At 41.7% G+C, this 22307-nt stretch overlaps 1 protein-coding gene across 4 annotated transcripts; it reads left to right on the forward strand.

The window, feature by feature from the left end:
- Positions 1-1986: 1986 nt before the first annotated feature.
- On the forward strand, positions 1987-20282 carry LOC306923682 (katanin p80 WD40 repeat-containing subunit B1-like). Of its 4 annotated transcripts, none has more exons than XM_079501919.1 (20): positions 1987-2002; positions 3216-3312; positions 3410-3540; positions 4658-4775; positions 5182-5282; positions 5673-5714; positions 6865-6948; positions 7701-7816; positions 8316-8387; positions 9909-10059; positions 12164-12351; positions 12794-12963; positions 13554-13604; positions 13747-13808; positions 14545-14787; positions 15194-15337; positions 16278-16354; positions 16430-16504; positions 17911-18027; positions 19183-20282. In XM_079501919.1, exons 2-20 carry the CDS (start codon positions 3261-3263, stop codon positions 19316-19318), a joined length of 2130 nt encoding a protein of 709 aa, XP_079358045.1. In that variant the 5' UTR covers positions 1987-2002; positions 3216-3260; the 3' UTR covers positions 19319-20282. The 4 variants fall into 4 exon arrangements, with proteins under 4 accessions (XP_079358045.1, XP_079358047.1, XP_079358046.1 ...); XM_079501921.1 differs by having other exon boundaries at positions 12794-12945; XM_079501920.1 differs by having other exon boundaries at positions 12797-12963.
- Positions 20283-22307: the final 2025 nt, after the last annotated feature.

The raw sequence follows: 22307 nt of genomic DNA on the forward strand, positions 1-22307 counted from the left end.
CGTTCATGTGTTTGGGCCAGTGCTGAAATACCAAATTCGGCCACTATGTCCATTTCACCTCAGGGTTTCCGCCGGGTGCCGTCTAGGGCCGAAGGCACTGAGGAGCACACTTTTCTAGTTATTCCAATCCTACCCCCAGATTGAAAATTCAATCCCTTCCCTACCCAAAGTTTTTACATTGTCCTGACAATATTTGAAATACCATTAGGTGAGGGGGCTAGGGGCCTCGAAGGTTTCTAGTCTATGCAGTGATGGAAATGCAATCATAGCCTTTGTTTTGGTTCTTATTTAAATACAAACTGATGCCAAAACTTAAAAGAGCATGTTCAACCATAGCTCATTATAGGTGGATGCCCTTAATGTCTACTTAAAGTCCAAGACCACTTTTGTAGAGGTTTGGGTTGCCATGATGTAACTCCAAATGTGGACAAGAAATTAAAAAAAAAAGAATTGCTCCAGTGATTAGAAATTGATCTTGTCTATAGATGTCTATGACATCATGATGACATAATTGATGGTAATTTCAAACAAGATTTAAGACGTCAAGAAGAGATGTGCTGATGTCAGTCTGTTTTGATTACATATCCTGGGTGCACAGGCTACTAGGGTTGGGATTCGGAACCGGGTCCATTTCAGACCCGGTTCCGACATTGCGGATCCGGAGCCGGTTCCATCGTTTTTTTATTAACGGTTCCCCAAACGGTTCTCATCAGTCGTCATTTAGCTCCGCTGTGTCTGTGTGTGCATGCAAGCAGAGCCTGGGGTGACGTCACCCCACCTACAGAGTGAGTGGGGTCGGGGAAAATACGCCCACTGTTCTGTGCATTCAGCGACCGCCGCGGAGCGAGTGGGACACTGGGACAGTATGTCGCACAGATCTCTCTCCAAAGTGTGGTTAACAGAGAGGGAAATGAGCACGCAAAGTGCAATAAATGCGATGCTATAGTTCCCTCTGCAAAGGTTGTTGCAACTTGTACCACGTCCACATTGAGGAAACATCTCAAAATCAATATGCCTACACGAGTCCACAACTCACGAGAACCGGCACATCGCGTTTGTGAGCCATGCGGAAAGCCGTGCCCGCTCTCCCCGCAGATTCACCACAGCCGACGGGGGACGATCTGATGCAAGGCTGGTTTACTTTCCCCAGGCTAGTAACGTAATAGAAAATAAAAACTACTAACGTCTACAGAGCTTTTCATTAGGCGTATTGTACAACTGTTGTTAATGGTGTTAATTTAGAACGCCAATGACTCGACGTCTTTCTGTCTGATATTTTATGAATCACGTTAACTATAGAGCCAAATCAATTTGTCTGCACTTATTTTTTACAACTTATAAGCAACTCAACTGCTTTTGATTTGGCTCTAAATTAATCACGTGACTGTTGAGAGCCCAGCGTTTAGGTGCATATACCTCCATAGATTGATGATGATTTTATAATCCAAGAAAGCACTATGGCTTGTTTCCATTAGGGTAAGGGGTCCTTCATATTACATTAATCTGAACATTAAAGACAACATTTGTCACCACAACAATATCATTATTGCAATGTGTACTGTATATTTAATATACAGTAGGCTACAAATTGCAATATACAGTACAAATTGCAACAATGATATTGTTGTGGTGGGCACTGTATGAAACAACAAGTGCCATTCTAGGGCTACGTTCCAGCTAACAGGCCAGATTTAGCCTCTCATACTCCCAAAGTGGCCAAAATAAAGAATATTTTGTTGTCGTTGAATAAGATTTTGTCCAATGCTGTATTGATTTATGTTGGTACCATATGGGGAGAGATAACAGGGCAAACGTCGATCAAAATAACTCTTGTAGGAGCCAAAGAGTGCTTAGTTAGTTATTTTCACTTGATTGGTGATGGGTGTGGGCACCGCATTGACGCTCCATTATTGGTGGGAGCGTCTCTGTGGGTGGCCACCGGTATAGATAAATACAGGTATCTGTACCAGCTGGGCTAATGCTGTTTGAACTTGGAGGCAGGGTGAGCTGGGAGCGATACATTTTGTTGACCGCACATGCACTTTATTCGATAGTTTCATTCATTCACGTTTTGTTTGCTCACCGTTTGATTGTTATTTTTAGATTATTTGCACATATTTATTGCATATATTTATTGTAATATTTGGTGCACTGAACTATATAAACATGGGTCCATTTGGTTTCATTTTACACACTCAAGAGTTAAAGATCTTTTAAGGGTCCATTTGTTACCAACTCACCATCATATTATGAGGGACCACCTGAACCCCCTCAAGGACCACTGGTGGTCCCCCGGTCCAAAGCCACTGCCCTAATGTGATTCATTATTGTTGGCAGCTATTTAAGAAGCTTCTTAAACAGCTGCCAACAATAATGGCAGCTGATAAGTACTACCTAGCCCCTTTCGGAACCCTCGGTTAAGGTTTTCTGAAGTTTGGACATCGCTTAACCGTAGGGTCCCTGATCGGTTATAGTAAGCACTCAATAGGATGCAGATGTTTTTGCAAAATATGATTTGCTAAAGGGACACTTTACCATTTTTGCTAACAAATATATGTTAATGGCCTTTAGAAGATGTAGAACACTTTCCTGGGGGTCTTTATGTGTAATATGTGGTTTTAAAGATATTTTAGCAGTGAGCCCGGTGTCTCTGTCATGGACACTGGGCTCACTTCCTTGCTGGACTACAATTCCCATAATGCTTTGGTGCACTGTTCCTTGTGGATAGGGGGATAGGGAGAGGGCTGTTTTACTGAGACAACATGTAGTCCAAGGTTAATTAAATGAGGATAGAAAGCGAAGACCGTACGGTGGACTCCATGTTGCTCCATGGAAGGAAAGAAACATGCACAATTGAGACCAGGAAGTTGTACATGCACAAATTAGGGCATGTACAACTTCTTGGTCTCAATTTCCTTCCATGGAGCAACATGGAGTCCACCCTCCACCGTACGGTCTTCGCTTCCTAACCTTATTTAATTAACCTTGATGTAGTCCAGGAAGTAAGTGAGCCCAGTGTCCATGACATCAGAGACACCGGGCTCACTGCTAAAATCTAACAGAGGGTCCCGAAAGGGGCTACCCTGCTCCCAGAGTATCTAATGGGAAATGTGGTTGTTTGTTGCTCTGTCATGTTTAAGACTTGATTTAGCATGGATTATCATGCTCATAGTCTCCTGCTGCCTCATGGATGATGATCAATGTTTGTCCCATAGATACTATAGTGAAAAAGGAATAGCAGCCGCCAAAGTGTCCCCATCATGGCTGCAGTTGCTTCTTCTTCCACCACAACCAAAATGTCCTGGCGATTACGTAAGTTATCATCCATCATAAGATGTATATCATATATAAACATCTTTATATATGACATAAAAATATGTTTATTGTTTTGTTTTGATATTTTTTGCAGAAGAGTTTGTGGCTCATTCCAGCAATGTGTCCTGTCTGGTCCTGGGGAAAAGCTCAGGCCGCCTGCTGGCTACTGGTGGAGAGGACGGAAGAGTCAACATCTTCTCCGTCAGCAAACCCAACTGTGTCATGGTCAGTGTTTTTGTTGACTAAAATTAAGACTAAATGTGTTTTTCACTGACAAACTAAATAAACTAAGCCATGATGACTGACTAAGACTAAATGTATATGTAATGACTTGAGGAGAGGAAGTTCCTTGTCAGCTAAAATGACAGGGACATTTTTGGGAACAAGGTTAAAATCTGTTGCTGCCATACTGTACACACACACCCTCTTCAACAACAAGAAACCTATAGTCTGCATTCACAAGGGCCAGGACTATGGAGAATATGACGTTATCATTTGTGAATCTGGATCCTGAGTGTGCCGGCTCAGGGATGACCACATATTCAGTGGGCCCAGGCAGGCAAATTCCACGTCTTCTGGGACATGTGGGCGGTGTTCCCTAATTTCTTACCCTTGGGCACCGGCGTCATAGCACTATCATATGCTCCCAGATCTGGTTGCAGGTGTCTTGAACAATGGTGGCCACTGTGGAAATCCCCAAACGAAAACTGGTGTCGGTCGACACAAACTTGTCCACGATTTCATGTACTGTAACAGTAGGAAATGTCTTATATGCCAAAATCTAAAGTGGCCTTCTAGAACGCCACTATGTGGCCGATTTGAAAAAATCTTGGAGAGGAATGTCTCTCTTGGCACGTTGTCTGCGTGTATGAAAAATGTTTGCTTATCAGTCGGGACTCTTGCCGCTTCTCAGACGCACACAAGGCAAAAAACACAATTTCTGGCTTAGCTGCGACATTACACATTTTTATATCCTACCCTGATAAAGGTAACATGCAGTATATGGTACATTGGAGAAGTAAAGTATATTGCGCGGTATATCAGGTTTGATTGGCTTGTGACTGCATCATCAATTGCTGCAGGTGTGAATGCTTTGCATGTAGAACATTTTAACCATGGTATCTGTGCCTCATTTCCACATCACACTTGTGTGAAAAGGTTTTAAATGGGAAAAGGGACAAGCTGGGAAGATATAAAGAAAAGGCTTGACAGTGCTCATATGGCTGAAAGGAGAATTGAAAATGGAATGTTATAAATATGAATGAGAGAATGCTCACAAAATAATTCTGATTTGTTTGCAGTTCAATCACTTCTAATTGTCTTTTCTGGAAATCCTTCTCAGAGTTTGACCGGTCACAGTAACCCAGTAGAGTGCGTGCAGTTCAAAGGATCCGAGGAGCAGGTCGTCGCAGGGTCACAGTCAGGATCCCTGCGCGTTTGGGACTTGGAAGCCGCTAAAAGTGAGACTTGTGTGTGTGTGTCCGTCCGTCCGTCCCCAGTAGTACTAGTAGTCCTGGTTGTTGAGATCAACAGTACAAGGTTTAACCCATTTTGACCTGAGATCAGATTCTAAAAATGTCTTCTACATCCTGACAGTTTTCTGAAAAAGCTATGTTTCTATGTCAGTCGTTCGATTTTTCAAAAATAGCAGACCTACAAGCTCGTAGCGCTCCACTCGGTGAGCTTGTAGATCTGCTATTTTTCAATAGCTAAAGCATAACATAATGGTAACACCAATAATTATAATAGAAAACCAGAAATGGTACTATGGGGTCCATGTAGATTTGAAAACCAGCAGTACAAGGCATAGTGGTGGGACAGAAAACTAGCTGAACATGTTTCACTCTTTGTTCTTATTTTCTTCAGTCTTACGGACTCTGGCGGGACACAAGGCCAACATATCCAGCCTGGATTTCCATCCCTTCGGGGATTACTTGGCGTCAGGGTCCATGGACACAAATATCAAGGTGTGTGTGTGTGTGTGTCTGTGTCTGTGTCGGAGTTGGTGCCTTTTTGGAAATATTACTGTACTTTCAGAACTTAATTTAGAAACAATCGCTGGGTCTTTGCTGAATGGAGTTGCATAAAATATAACCGCTCGAGGTCAGTTCCAAGTTGCTGCTCATGCCCCTTATGATTTTCCCGCCACAATATGGTGGCCCGCTGCCATGTGTACCGTTTTACACGTCTATGGTCTGAGCCTGAGTGTAGTTCATGGGACAATTGGGAGACCCAACAGGTCAGCTGACCTGTGGGATCTGGAAGTAGAAGGGGTTAAAAGGTCAGCAATGTTGTAGCAACCCATTAAGAACTTTGTAAATCAAGAGAAGCCTAACATTGTCATTTTGTTTTTTCAGATGTGGGATTTACGGAGGAAAGGATGTGTGTTTAGGTATAAGGTAAGCTGTGTGTGTGTGCGTGCGCGTGCGCCTTGCGATGTGTAGTGAATTGAAGGAGTTCATGTGCATAGATGACCAAATATAAAATGCGAAGTAACCGAGGACTACCGACAACCTCCAGACATTCAGGTGTCACAAAGTGCCTCCTTAGCCTTGTGATCTGATTAAAAGTGGTACAGCATTTATAGTCATTAGCTAGGCTTCCTGTTATTCACTTTAGCAATTGCCAAAGGCCTACAGCTAGTTTAGTCAGCTGCTGCTGGTGGGTGTGCGTGCATGTCTGGAATTGCTTGTCTGAAGTTTGTCTCCCTGGCTTGCTTGCTCGCTCTCTCGCTGGTTAAATGCATACTGCAAGGTTTGTGTGAGTCAAAGGTTTGGGGTGTATGCTATATAATATACAGTATACACAGTATTCAAGCTTCTTAACAGTTCTACTGCATAAGCCGCATTCCCCGCTATATAATCCAATATTATATGCTGCCTAGATTGTCTTATTACCTTTGGAGCATACGCCGAAGTATTTGCCGCTTTGATCGATGAAAATCGAAACACCATATTCTTCTAGCGGGATCATTCTGCTTTGATGCCCTTACTTCATGGAACACTCTACAACAAACACTACAAATTAACCCATTTAGGCCCGACGTTGAAATTAAAATGTCTTGTAAATCATGACGGTTTTCTGAAAACCTCATGTTTCTACAGAACCACTGACATATCAGTGGCTTTCAAACTATTTCATGTCAAGGACCCCCAGAATTATCTGTATTTGGCTGCTGACCCCCATCTGAAAATATGTTGTTCCAGGGACCCCCCCAGAAGCAAAGATTTGAGTTAAAAACATTCGCTCTGAAAGAATATATGTTCAAAGATTTGCGCCACATTTTGCGATTAATTTTTTTTTAGCAGATCTACAAGCTCGTGCCGCGCTACGAGCTTGTAGCTCTGCTATTTTTCAATAGCTAAAGCATAACATAATGCTTAAGACGGGTGCACCTCAATGCTTTTTCGAAAATAAATAAAGGTTTCAATCAATTATGCCCCATCCAGCTTCCCAGTTCCCACCCCTTTGGGTTAAATCACAGGCTTGTGCCACACAGTCATGGAGGATAAAGCCAGAACAACTTGAATGTGTTTCTGTTTTCCGCAGGGTCACACCCAGGTGGTGAGATGCGTGGCGTTCAGCCCAGATGGAAAATGGCTGGCATCTGCCAGTGATGACAGCACCATTAAGGTACCACACCTATACACCAAAGATGATGTATTATTATGACGATGATTTATTATTAATAATAATCATTTATTTCGATTAACATGGCTCACTGACCACCATGCAGTCTTATCCCAAGCTTCGTTTACCTATGGCCCTCGATTACAGAGGCACTACACTGTCTCTCTGCATTTGATGTATGCGTTTACCTTACTGTAAGTCGCTCTGGCTAAAGAGTGCCTGCTAAATGCCTAAAATGTAGCATTTTCTAGCCTTTTATTAGCCACAATTAACTTACTGTCTGCAAGTTGCAACCATCTCCATTGACCCTGACAGCCCATTCATGAAACGCAATCCTATCTGATTGTATTAAACAACAAAATTCACCAATATTGCAACTCTACGGACAGCTCGGGTTATCTTTTGTCTCTGTCAAGACTTTGTCCATCGTTGTCATGTTAATGAGCAACTTTCTGTCAAACTCTGTGCAGTCATATTTTTCAATGTTAATCACTCAACATCAACCTGGATTGATTTGACAACTGCAATATCGGTGAGTTTAAGTTGTTTTAATACAATCAGAAAGGGCTTTTCTGTTTCATGAATAGAAAGTCAATGAAGCTTGTTGGAACTTAGAAGCAGATAGCATCTGCATGTTTCAACCAACATTTTAATTTGCGTTATAACCTTTAGTATCTTAAATGACCAAGTACGGTAAGTACAAAGACATTTATTTGTCAACATTTGTCTTCTATTCTTTTCACAATGTCTCTTAGCTTTGGGACCTAACTGCGGGGAAGGTGATCACAGAGTTCACAGCTCACACTGGACCTGTGAACATTGTTCAGTTCCACCCGACAGAATACCTGCTGGCATCGGGCAGCTCGGACAGGTACAACAGACACCCACATCTGTATTTTAACCCATTTAGGCCTGACATTTAAAAAATGTCTTCAAAATCCTGACAGTTTTCTGAAAAACCTTATGTTTCTCTAATCAGTGGTGCTCAATATTTCATGTCAAGGACCCCAAAATATAAATGTAATATGCCTCTGCCCCCCCCCCATCTGAAAATATGTTGTTCCAGGGACCTCCCCAGAAGCAAAGATTTGAGTTCACTAATTAATAATAATGTAATATATAATGTAGTAATATATATATTCAAAGATTTGAGGCACATTTTCACGATTTTTCAAAAATAGCAGACCTACAAGTTCATAGCGCGGCACCGAGTGCCACGCGATCTGCTATTTTTCAATAGCTAAAGTACAACATAATGCTTTAGTTTAAAACACCAAAATGGGTTCCCGCCCAAAATGGGTTAAGGACATGTATGTAGTTTACCCATGCAGTTTTTTTTAAATAGCTACTGTTGTGTTTGTATATTACAGGACCATCAAGATGTGGGACTTAGAGAAATTCAGCATGATCGGCTCTTCGACGGGGGAGACGGGGCCTGTCAGGTGTGTATAGTGTGAGTCAGTGTGACTTAAGTGTTATCCTGATATACTGTAAATGAAACGGCTTTTTGTGTTCATTTACTTTTTATCTATGCTTTTCTGGGCAAGGGATGTCAATTGTTTGGTTCAACCCACTTTGGTAATGGGGTGATTGTAAGGAGGAGTTTGATTGATTGAAATATTTATTAACAGTTTGCAGAATTACAGTACATTTCAAGCACAAACTCAATACAAAGACTGTTAACTGTGAGTGGACAATTAAGCATTGCACTTGTTTACAAGAGGGTCCACCTTGTTCAATTCATCAAAACATTTAGAGACTTACAAATAGACACTTCTATATATATATATATATATATATATATATATAGTCAAAGAACAGAACAGGAATTCATCATAAGGGAGGTAAAAAGGGAACATAAACATACAGTGAGGGGAAAAAGGGGTGGGGTGGAGGATTCAGATTTTACGGAGGCCAGCTTCGAATTGCAGCCGTCCGTACAGTAGGTGCCCTTTGAGAGCGGTTTTGAAGGAGTCAAGGGATTCGCATGTCTTAATGACTGTTGGTAGGGCGTTCCACATTTTGGTGGCATAGGAGCGAAAATAATTTAGTCCCTTTGTGCCGAATCTGGGTTGTAAAAGTACAGCCTCTAGCTACTCTTGCAGCTTTTGAGTTTATGATGACATGCCCAAAATAGGGAAGGCAGATTGAAAGTGGTTTATGAATTGGTTCAGCTGGCGGTACTGGAAGTACATGGAATAATTACATGAAAGGAAGCAAAGGAAAAACTTCATTTTTGTTGTTGTGCAATGTTAATATTAACCCATTTTGACCTGAGATCAGATTCTAAAAATGTCTTCTACATCCTGACAGTTTTCTGAAAAAGCTATGTTTCTATGTCGGTTGTTCGATTTTTCAAAAATAGCAGATCTACAAGCTCGTAGCGCGCCACTCGGTGGCGCGCTATGAGCTTGTAGATCTGCTATTTTTCAATAGCTAAAGCATAACATAATGCTAACACCAAAAGGGGTTCCCGCCCAAAATGGATAATATTAAGCAGCACTTTCTAGTGAAAAACTGACAGGCTAAATGGGAAGCAATGGAGCAATCGGTAAGAGATAATTGTGGTGTATTGTTACAATACTTTGGAGAGATGTATATCTTGTCCAGCTTTAGTCACATGTGTCGTGGTGTTTTTCCTTTCCATTTAAACACATGTTCTTTTTGGACCATCACATTCATAGGGGCGGCGGTGGCTCAGGGGTAGAGTGGGTGGATGGTAACCGCAAGGTTGCCTGTTCCAACCCAGGCTCCCCCAGAGTTGGTGTCAAAGTGTCCTTGAGCAAGACTCTGAACCCCTAATTGCTCCTGATGTGTCTGGTTGGTGCCTTGCATGGTTTCCGCCGCCATCTGTGTATGAATGTGTGAGACTGGGCGAATGTAATGCACAATCTATGTAAAGCGCCTTGGATAAATGCACCTTTTACCATTTTCTTCATCTACTAATGTCTCCGTGCTTGCAGGTGTGTTCTGTTCAACCCAGACGGCTGCTGCCTGTACAGTGGGAGTGTGGACTCGCTGCATGTGTACGGTTGGGAGCCAGACTGCTGCTTTGATGCGGTGCCAGTGGGCTGGGGAAAGGTGGCCGACTTGTCCATCTGCAACAACCAGCTGGTATGTAGTTGTAGGCTCATCCCCAGTCCTAAAAACACTACTGTTAACCCTTTTTGACCTGTAGCTGGGTCTGAATTCGTTAAAATCGTGCACTTGGTGACAAGTTTTTGATTTTTGGTATGGTGGTAGGTATGGTTATAAGGTTTTCAAAAACCATCGCAAACAAGTTGGGAGCGCCCCCTAGTGGTCCGTTTGCAATGAATCTAATATTAAATGGGTCAGTATATGGTTATAAATCAAAATAATTGATAAAAGATTTTCCAATGGATTCTATTAGTGTTGGGTGTGCTAAATAACATACAAAAAAATTAGGAAAAAATAACTTCTGGAAAGGCATCATATTCAAGATGGCGTCCACGATGGCTGCCGGGAGATTAAAATTCCTATAAACTGGGATTTAATACATAAAAAATCATAACAATTATGCACTTGGTGACAAGTTCTTGATTTTTGGTATGGTGTTAGGGATGGGCATAAGGTTTTCAAAAACCATTGCAAACGAGTTGGGCTCGCCCCCTAGTGGTCCGTTTGCAATGAATCTAATATTAAATGGGCCAGTATATGGTTAAAAACCATAATAATGGATAAAAGAAAAAAATCAATGGATTATATTAGTATTGGGTGTGCTAAATAACATACTAAAAATGTAGGAAAAAATAACTTCTGGAAAGGCATCATTTTCAAGATTGCGTCCACAATAGCTGCAAAATGCCTATAAAGCTTGGATTTAATATGTAAAAAATAATAATAATTGATAAAATAGATTTTCCAATGGATTCTATTAGTATTGGGTATGCTAAATAACATATAAACATTTTGGGTGAAAATAACTTCTGGAAAGGCATCATTTTCAATATGGCGTCCACGGTGGCCTCAGTAAGCTTAAAATGCCTATAAACTGGGATTTAATACATATAAAATCATAACAATTATGCACTTGGTGACAAGTTTTAGATTTTTGGCATGGTGTTGGGTATGGGCATGAGGTTTTCAAAAACCATCGCAAACAAGTTGGGCTCACCCCCTAGTGGTCTGTTTGCAATGAATTCAATGTTAAATAGGCCAGCATTGGATTCATTGCAAACAGACCACTAGGGGGCGAGCCCAACTTGTTTGCAATGGTTTTTGAAAACATTATGCCCATACCTAACATCATGCCAAATATCTAAAACTTGTCACAAAGTGCATAATTGTTATGATTTTTTTATGTATTAAATCCCAGTTTATAGGCATTTTAAGCTTACTGAGGCCACCGTGGACGCCATCTTGAAAATGATGCCTTTCCAGAAGTTATTTTCACCCAAAATTTTAATGTGTTATTTAGCATACCCAATACTAATAGAATCAATTGGAAAATATATTTTATCAATTATTTTAGTTTTTAACCATATACTGTCCCATTTGATATTAGATTCATTGCAAACAGACCACTAGGGGGCGAGCCCGACTTGTTTGCGATGGTTTTTGAAAACCTTATACCCATACCTAACATCATGCCAAAAATCAAAAACTTGTCACCAAGAGTATAATTGTTATGATTTTGTATGTATTAAATCCCAGTTTATAGGCATTTCAAGCTCCTGGCAGCCACCGTGGACGCCATCTTGAAAATGATGCCTTTCCAGAAGTTATTTTTTCCTAATTCTTTAGTATGTTATTTAGCACACCCAATACTAATAGAATCCATTGGAAAATCTCTATCAATTATTATGGTTTTTAACCATATACTGGCCCATTTGATATTAGATTCATTGCAAACAGACCACTAGGGGGCGCTCCCAACTCGTTTGCGATGGTTTTTGAAAACCTTATAACCATACCTACCATCATACCAAAAATCAAAAACTTGTCACCAAGTGCACGATCTTGTTGATTTTGGACGAATTCAGACCCAGCTACTGGGAACGATTCCATAAATGTCTTCTAAATCCTGACAGTTTTCTGAAAAAGCTATCTTTCTATGTCAGTCGTTCTTCGATTTTTCAAAAATAGCTAAAGCATAACATAATGCTAACACCAAAAGGGGTTCCCGCCCAAAATGGGTTAGTACAGTACTTAAGTAAAAGTACTTTGTTACTTTACACCACTGTATTATTATTCTCAGATCGGCGTGTCTCACCAGCTGACCAGCGTGTCCTCCTATGTGGTCGACCTGACCAGAGTAAAGAAGTCTGGATGCTCTGAGACCAAAGGCCATGTCCAGGACAACCAGCCGATCACAGAGCCCTCCCCCAAGGGCTCCACGCTGAGACGCAGCTACGAGAGGCCCACCACCACATGCAGCAGTCAGAGGTCAGAGGTCATAAAGTAGAAAGCCTTACGTAAACTGTGTTCTTAACACATAAAATGGTAACGCCCGGCGCTCAGGACGGAGATTAATAAAAAGGACGGAACTTTATTGATATCATAACGGAGCGCATCACTCCACAGGCGGGGAGCGCCGGTTGGGCAACATTCGACGTCATTTCTGGTTGGGACGTCATCCAAAATATCGTGAAAATATTTATTTCAGAAAACTGGAGGATTTAGAATTATTTTTTTTATTTTGAGGTCAGGCCTAAATGGGTTAAGGTTTGTGTTGCGGACATTTTGTGGGGACAAAAGCTGTATATAGGAAACTAAACGTTCCAAAAAGACGCCATCAGTGTTTTTTTCCATAAATATGGTGACCTAAAAGTCAAATTGTGCAGCTGGAAATACTAAGCGAGTTACTGGCAACCTCTGTGCCATTCAGCAGGGTGAAGGAGGCGCGCCAGGAGCGATGGAGCCCAGAAGGCGAGCACCGCAGCCCCAGCAGCGAGGACGAGAAGGAGGAGAAGGAGTCCACTGCTGAGATTCAGAATGCAGAGGACTACAAGGAAATCTTCCAGCCCAAGGCAGCCATCTGTATGTCTGCTCAAATGTGTAAACAAAAAAATATTTTGTTAAATTTTGCTCCGAGGCCTATTTGAGGGCGGTAATCTGCAGCAATTCGGTATTGTAGTCCGATGTAATTTTGTAGTCCTACGCTACGTGGCACCAGCTCCCGTCCGCTTCTCATTGTAAATGGCAATATCTAAACGTGTGAATCTTTTTACAATAACGTTATTTTTCAGAAAGGAAGCCATTGAGGGTTAAAATGGGTCTTAATGCTTCCAACTAGAGTAGAATTATTAATTAATTAATTATTGTTCTGGAGGGGGGGCGCTTATATCACGGCTAAAATACTGAATTTGCTGATAACAATCCGGAACAAATGTTTTCTCAGAGTTTCATGCCGACGCTAACAATCTCCCATTCGCTCCAAGATTCCGAAGTATTGTGAGCCAAAACAGTCGGTGTGTATGTGGTATTTCGGATGTGTCAGCAATTACATTAAATCCCTGAAAAAGGCCAGAGGGTTTAACAGTCTGTGCTTATGGGTCAACTTGACACTCTTGGAGTTTATTGAACACTCCAGCATGTGGTACTATTGTGTTGACTTTGTTCCTGAATCCCTCTCCTCTTCCCGTCAGCTCGCACCCCTCCCAAGTTCAGCGAGCCTTTCCCTGCTCCGCTCGAGGAAGGTGAGTGAACCAAAGCTCTACACTGTGTGCTCCGTAGGAGACGAGCTCCTTCATTTAGGTCCTGCAACTATCGATTCACTTTGAATAATCCAGAAGTGCATTTTTTTTAGATGTTTAAATTTGTATTTTTCTCTCTATACAGAGTTTGTGGTGAGAGCCAGCCAAGTGTCAGATGTTATGACACCAATGCCCGACAAACAGCAGGTGGGTGTATTGGTACACATTCTTATTTACAGTATAATGTGGACTGGTTTTAATGGTACATGTATTCACACTCCCATTGAGTGCATGCCTTAACCTGCATTAGTCCCAACTCTCTCCACTCGCTCCTGGAAATGTGACACTTTGTGCACAATTCCCATATCTACATTGTTTGGGAGCATTGTGGTTTCCCAGTGAAGCCAGTATGTTATACCTGATATCCTTTGTCAAATATGCTAATGCTATAAAGACATCAAGTTTGATACCTTTTTTTTTTTTTCCTGACCCACAAGTCAAGATACATGGAAAGCCATGAGTTTCTTGAACTTGGCAACAACGTGTGCGTTCCTTGCTCCCCGTTTACAAGGCCCTTAACACATTTTGTTACCGCACGGGCAGAGCCCAAGGGACGTCTTTGTAAAAAAAAAAATAATAATAATAATTTTATTGCATTTTATTTTTAATCCAAAAAATCAAAATGATTTTTTTTTAATACGTTTTGCCAAAGTTTGTGTTTTCGCCATTGAGAATGCATTTGGCGTTTAAATTAAATAATTCAGAAACTATAAAACATTTCAAAGTAAAAAGTTCCAGCATGCGTCTCCACAGTCAGCTGAATTATAAAAAATGTTAATGGATTTCTAGGTGAAAGTGATTTTTGGGCAGTTTTGCGTGGGCTCTCAAAGTGTTTTAAGACATTCTATGTCTAAAGCCTGCTGCTCAATGCATCTCTCCACAGCCTGGCCATCTGAGGGACATCCCAATGGCGTCGTCCACTCCTGTCCAGCGGGTTGAACCCACGGTGGTCTCCTCAGCGCCGCGGCCCATCCCCTCGGCGAGACCTCCTCCCCCGGTCTCCGCCTTTCCTGCTCCCCGCTCGGAACCCCCCCAGGCCTCCCTCGCCAAGCCCAAAGCACCGCCTAATCTGATCCCGGCTGCCAGGAGCAAGCCCATAGGGCTCAACGTGGCTGATTTCTTACCAGTGAGTAAATGTCTGAACATTCCGATTGCACCATTGATCAGAATTGACAAAGTTTACAGTTGTAAAACAGCGTGTGAAATTAGTTTTTGTGCAATTGCCATCGTTTATTGAGGGCCCTCCTATATACAGCTTTTGTCCCCACACGTCTCAATATTTGCCATTGACAATGAAAGGAGAAATTGGGTCAAATGTCTGCCAAAAATGTTTAACCAAATGTATCCAACCAATCGCAAGTATAATGATAAGAGCGCCCCTCACTTCACACGGGTGTGATTTTGTTATTCCCATAAGAGAAAGGGTAATGACCAGTACACACTCTTAAAGCTTTGTCTCCTACTTCCACATTTTATGAAGGGGTCTCTCTCTCTGTCTCTCTCTCTGCGTCTCTCGCTCTCTCGCTCTGCAGTCTTCACGTGGTCCCACTGGCCTGAGCGATGAGGAGGTCCTCTCTCAGATGACTAAAGGTCACGAAACCATGCGTGTGATGTTGGCCAACAGGATCAAGAACTTGGAGACGGTGAGAGCTGCGTGGGCCAGCGGAGACGTGAAGGTAAATGGGCTACTAGACAATTTACCATCTGAGGTAGATTCTTCAATTATTCAACATGGTTTTTCAAACACTTGAAACCACCAACCACTTAAACAAATAATAGATGTACAAGCTCGCAGCGTGGCACGCACGCTCTGAGCTTGCAGATCTGCTATTTTTGAATGGCCAACGCTATAATCTAAAATGACACTTGCTTTCCCGGTTTTAATGGGCTAGTCCAGCAGTCAACGGGTGGGAAATTTGGTATATAGTCTTTTATATTGGCCTGTCTATATACATATATTCATGAATCCACTTGCTGACCGGCTGTTAGTATTGGGCAATTTGTTTTATAGGGGTTTCTTGTGACCCTAACATGAATCCATTCCAAGCATTAGTTTTGCACAAAATACACTCCTTGGGCTAAAAACAGCCATAGCCACTTGCCCATTTGTCATGATGTCTATGGCCGTTTTTAGCCCAAGGAGTGTTTTTTGCACAAAACTAATGCTTGAAATGGATTCAGAATCATGAAAACCCCCTAGTTTGACATGTCACATGCTACTTAAAGCATAAGGAAAGTTTGACAATTTTGCCTGCCATAGGATGTTAATGAGAAAAAAAAAGTTGCCCAATACTAACAGCCGGTCAGCAAGTGGATTCATGAATGTATGTACATAGACAATATTTTAGGCCAATAAAAAAGACTATATACCAAATTTCCCACTTTAAACAAAAGAAGCCTGTTGGCTGCCGGACGTTTTGGAAATATAACAATGTGTTAATTTCCAAACGCTCAGGGAAATAATAATGAATGAATGACATTAGGAAATATACAATAGGAACATTATTAGGCAACATTACATGAGGAACATTGGGCACTGGCAGCATTGTTGTTGCTATTATGCTATTGTTCCAAAGTTTGTTGTTGCTATTATTTGCCCACTTGGTTGTTTTCCAGGTGGCTATGGATACCGCTGTAGCCATTGGTGACATGTGCATCATTGTGGACGTGCTCAACATTTTAAATCTTAAACCGTGAGTGGGCATGACACACACACACACACACACACACACACACATGCTAGCTACTATAATCTCTCTGTCTTTTAGGGCACTATGGAAACTGGACCTATGTACCTCCATCCTTCCACAGATAGAAAAGCTGCTGCACAGCAAATACGAAAGGTGAGCAAAGACGGGACGGTTATGCAATTGTCGCCTGGAGGCCAATAAATATACTCTACTACAACACAAACAGGCCCATTGCATTCCAAAAATAACATCTATGTGTCATATCTCTGCTGTCGGAAGGAACTCCAAAATGTTAATTTTTCAGGAAATTACGAACTTTTTGAAAACTAAGCAATACTGCCTTATCAAAGTTGATGTGACTTTATATATTGTCAATGACTTGCATGAGAGGGGGAGAGGTGGTGGAGTTAGCTGCTTTAGCAGACAGTTTGAGGGTCCAATGGAGTTAAGAGGTTTTGTCCCAACTTGCGTTTTTTACTACTTTCCATTGGTTCAATATTTTTCGAAACATCACACAGGCGTAAAGGGTGTTAAATAGCACTGATTTATGCACAAAAAAAATCTAAAACCCCAAAAATGGAGTTATGAGGTTACCTCCCAATAGCAACGATATGTTTGAAGATATATATATATATATACAGTCAGAATTTCATTGGTTCCAAACCGACAGCAATAACAAAAATGACCCTTGTTGGTCAGCTGTTTGTTTGGGTTAGCTGTTGACCGCAGGGAGAAGTGTAGTGTTTTCAAGTTCAAGAATAGCAGAGATGGTACAAGACAACTGGTGCACAAAATGAAATGACAGTACTGGGAAATTATTTTGAAATGAACTTCTTCCATTGTTGGCTAACACTGCTCTAAAGTGGTTGATGGCTAGCATAGTTGGCCTGTTCAAAGTCCAAGATTTATAACCAACTGCCAGCCACCCGGATGTATCCAAAAGTTGTCTCCTAAAAACATGAAAGTGTGTGGATGAAACCACCTGTGTGGGGTCAGTGGGGATCCAGCAGGAACAGTCGTGCATTCACTGGTTCCATTTTCTAAGAGTAGATGGAAGAAAACTGTCTATACAGCAGCAGTGTTTTTTGCCAACGGTACAGAAAAAAATCACACCCGTGTGAACTGAGTGGTGTAAGGTCTGACGTAATGAAATCATGTCTGACGTAATGAAATCACACCCGGGTGTGATTTCATTACCTGGCTTTGTTTGTGCAGAAAAAATGAGCATGGTTGCTATGTTCACCCTGTTCACCCGGGTGTGATTTCATTACGTCATTACAACAGGGTGAACATAGCAACCATGCTCATTTTTTTCTGCACAAAAAAGCCAGTTGTAGGAGTGGTTTACACCACTCAAAAATGGCTGCTGGAAACTTTACTTTGTATTCAATTATTTTATTTGACTGTACCCTTTCTTAATCTTGAAACAGTGAAGTGGAGTTTTAGTTTTGTCGAACGGTATACATTTTGCTCTCTTATGAACTGAAAGAAATGGGGTGAACGTAACAATGGCATTTATTATTGTGGTTTTTCTAACCCCCGTTTATGTTTATCTCTAGCTATATCCAGACGGGTTACCTGTCTCTGAAGCTGGTCTTGAAGCGTTTCTGGCCCCTCATCTCAGACACACTCAAAGCACCACCATCGGTCGGCGTGGACATCACACGAGAAGAGAGGTGATCATCTCCAGCTTGGCACTCATCTAAACATACCGCCTTTCTCTCAAACTGATATAAAAACAATAGATCCTTGTGTAGACCTTAATTAAGTCAGGGGTTCTCAACGTTTTTGGCCGGGGACCCCCGGAAATGCTTTGGCAATGTCTCGGGACCCCCGCCCCGCCCCCTCCCGACCCCCAATATAAATTGACTGCTACAATAACCTTAAACCATTTTGGGCGGGAACCCCTTTTGGTGTTTTAAGCATTGTTATAATTTAGCTATTGAAAAATAGCAGATCTACAAGCTCATAGCGCGCCACCGAGTGGCGCGCTACGAGCGTGTAGGTCTGCTATTTTTGAAAAATCGTGAAAATATATATATATATATTTTTTTTAAATAATTTGGGGACCCCCTAAAATAATTTGGCGACCCCCCAAGGGGTCGCGACCCACGGGTTGAGAACCCCTGTGTTAAGTAGTAGAGGAGGCTGAATAAACAGTCAAAAAGGACACGCACGTCTAAAAAAGGACACGCATGTCTAAAAAAGGACACGCATCAAATGGTGTGCAGATGTTTTTCATTTCTTCCTTGTGTAGACCTTTCCTTAACAATGGTAGAATTTTAATTTGATTGTTGCTGGCAAAGAAGACTTGTTTGTTTGGATGCTTGATAAACGGCGCCAGTGCATTTGGAGGCTTAACATCGGCCTGGCAGAGACAATACATAGATAAATAATGAGGGATAGCCGATTGGCGTGTGACCAGCAGTGCCACAAGGTCTCGTAGAGTCGCTAGTCTTTGTGACTCGGTGTGAAGTTCCTCATTAATAATCTAGTGTTTTAAACTTATTAATTTATTGTATTTTGCACCACATTCAGAATCACATTTTAAATCGGAAAATGACAAATCTATTAACCCATTTTGGGTGGGAACCCCTTTTGGTGTTAGCATTGTTATGCTTTAGCTATTGAAAAAATAGCAGATCTACAAGCTCATAGCATGCCACAGAGTGGCACGCTACAAGCTTGCAGGTCTGCTATTTTTGAAAAATCGTGAAAATGCGGCACAAATCTTTGAATATATATTCTTTCGGAAGATTTTTTCTTTTTTCTTTTTTTTTACGTCTGGTCATAATGGGTTAAAACATGTTTGGTTGTTCTTGTTTCTTCAGGCATGAGAAATGCAAGGCCTGCCATAAGCAGCTCAAGAATCTAAGTAACGTGGTGAAGAACAAGGCTGACCAGGTGGGGCGACACGGCAGTACCTTCAAAGAGCTGCAGCTCCTCCTGTCTCCGGTGGACTACTGACACGGCAGTACCTTCAAAGAGCTCCAGCTCCTCCTGTCTCCGGTGGACTACTGACACCATCCACTTTGGGATGCTGGTCATGGACCAGCCAATTGTGAGATGTTGGTAGCCGGGGAGCCAGCCAGCCACCCGGAATTTGAGAGGACCTGTGATGTCATGAAATACTTTTTTTTTTTTTTTTTAATTAATTTGGTCATTAAGGTCCACAGAATGAGAGGTCTGCTCTGCCGGGAAATATCGCGCAAAAAAGTTAGGACAATTTTTGTATACCACACCATAGACCAGTATGATGACATTTTGCCTTATATTGGTTAAGTAGCATGTGACATGTCAAACTAGGGGGTTTTCATGATTCTGAATCCATTCCAAGCATTAGTCTTATTAAGGAGTGTTTTTCGTGCAAAACTAATGCTTGGAATGGATTCAGAATCATGAAAACCCCCTAGTTTGACACGTCACATGCTATTTAAAGTATGATGACATTTTGCCTTATATTGGTTGTCTATGGTGTGGTATACAAAAATGTCCATAACTTTTTTTCCCCGCAATGTTTCCGGCAGAGCAGACCTCTCATTCTGTGGAGCTTAATGACCAAGTGAATAGAAAAAAACACAAATCAAGTATGTCATGACATCACAGGTTAATCCTTAACCTGTGAACTCCCACAGATGTAGTGTTGTGCCTGACTCCTTCAACTGAGCAATCAATCATTTGAAACACACATTAGGGTGGATATTAAGGGCCAAACGTTGAGATGAATCCATACAATGAATCCATCCAAATTCTTCTTCCGGATCATCACGCGACGCCTTCAAGCCAACAAGCTGCCTGATTTGTACACTTTGACCCTTACACTGTGTGGTCAATAAGATGTTATAGTTTTGATGACACTTTTTTTTTTCCTCCACTGCAGATTTTTTTATATATATACTGTATATGTCTTAAATAAATAAAATTATCACCACTATGCTTAACAATGATCTTTATTCATGTATTGTCTCCACTAGGCCGAAGCTTAGAGTATATATGAATAGATACCTCCCATCCACTTGCATTAAGTTGCGCATGAGGCGATTTCACTCCTCCTTCCGGGTAGGAACAGAGTGCCTTCTGGGATGGATTGGGCGCAAACGCATGAACGCGCTGCCGTTGACTATCATTGCACGCGTTCACGTGCGTTCATGTATGAAACCGCGTTCACGTGTCATCAATGATAGTCAACGGACCAGCGCGTTCATGTGTTTGGGCCAGTGCTGAAATACCAAATTCGGCCACTATGTCCATTTCACCTCAGGGTTTCCGCCGGGTGCCGTCTAGGGCCGAAGGCACTGAGGAGCACACTTTTCTAGTTATTCCAATCCTACCCCCAGATTGAAAATTCAATCCCTTCCCTACCCAAAGTTTTTACATTGTCCTGACAATATTTGAAATACCATTAGGTGAGGGGGCTAGGGGCCTCGAAGGTTTCTAGTCTATGCAGTGATGGAAATGCAATCATAGCCTTTGTTTTGGTTCTTATTTAAATACAAACTGATGCCAAAACTTAAAAGAGCATGTTCAACCATAGCTCATTATAGGTGGATGCCCTTAATGTCTACTTAAAGTCCAAGACCACTTTTGTAGAGGTTTGGGTTGCCATGATGTAACTCCAAATGTGGACAAGAAATTAAAAAAAAAGAATTGCTCCAGTGATTAGAAATTGATCTTGTCTATAGATGTCTATGACATCATGATGACATAATTGATGGTAATTTCAAACAAGATTTAAGACGTCAAGAAGAGATGTGCTGATGTCAGTCTGTTTTGATTACATATCCTGGGTGCACAGGCTACTAGGGTTGGGATTCGGAACCGGGTCCATTTCAGACCCGGTTCCGACATTGCGGATCCGGAGCCGGTTCCATCGTTTTTTTATTAACGGTTCCCCAAACGGTTCTCATCAGTCGTCATTTAGCTCCGCTGTGTCTGTGTGTGCATGCAAGCAGAGCCTGGGGTGACGTCACCCCACCTACAGAGTGAGTGGGGTCGGGGAAAATACGCCCACTGTTCTGTGCATTCAGCGACCGCCGCGGAGCGAGTGGGACACTGGGACAGTATGTCGCACAGATCTCTCTCCAAAGTGTGGTTAACAGAGAGGGAAATGAGCACGCAAAGTGCAATAAATGCGATGCTATAGTTCCCTCTGCAAAGGTTGTTGCAACTTGTACCACGTCCACATTGAGGAAACATCTCAAAATCAATATGCCTACACGAGTCCACAACTCACGAGAACCGGCACATCGCGTTTGTGAGCCATGCGGAAAGCCGTGCCCGCTCTCCCCGCAGATTCACCACAGCCGACGGGGGACGATCTGATGCAAGGCTGGTTTACTTTCCCCAGGCTAGTAACGTAATAGAAAATAAAAACTACTAACGTCTACAGAGCTTTTCATTAGGCGTATTGTACAACTGTTGTTAATGGTGTTAATTTAGAACGCCAATGACTCGACGTCTTTCTGTCTGATATTTTATGAATCACGTTAACTATAGAGCCAAATCAATTTGTCTGCACTTATTTTTTACAACTTATAAGCAACTCAACTGCTTTTGATTTGGCTCTAAATTAATCACGTGACTGTTGAGAGCCCAGCGTTTAGGTGCATATACCTCCATAGATTGATGATGATTTTATAATCCAAGAAAGCACTATGGCTTGTTTCCATTAGGGTAAGGGGTCCTTCATATTACATTAATCTGAACATTAAAGACAACATTTGTCACCACAACAATATCATTATTGCAATGTGTACTGTATATTTAATATACAGTAGGCTACAAATTGCAATATACAGTACAAATTGCAACAATGATATTGGTGGCTAGCTGCTGGTGGTGGTGGTGAAGTTTAAATAATAGTGCCACCTCATAATTGTAAAGTGCATTTTCAATAATTGAATTAATGAATTTGTGTTTATTATGTACTTGGTTAGGATCCGTTAAGGGAACCGTT

This window comes from Electrona antarctica, assembly GCF_951216825.1.
Source record: "Electrona antarctica genome assembly, chromosome: 5".
NCBI classification, from domain to species: domain Eukaryota; kingdom Metazoa; phylum Chordata; class Actinopteri; order Myctophiformes; family Myctophidae; genus Electrona; species Electrona antarctica.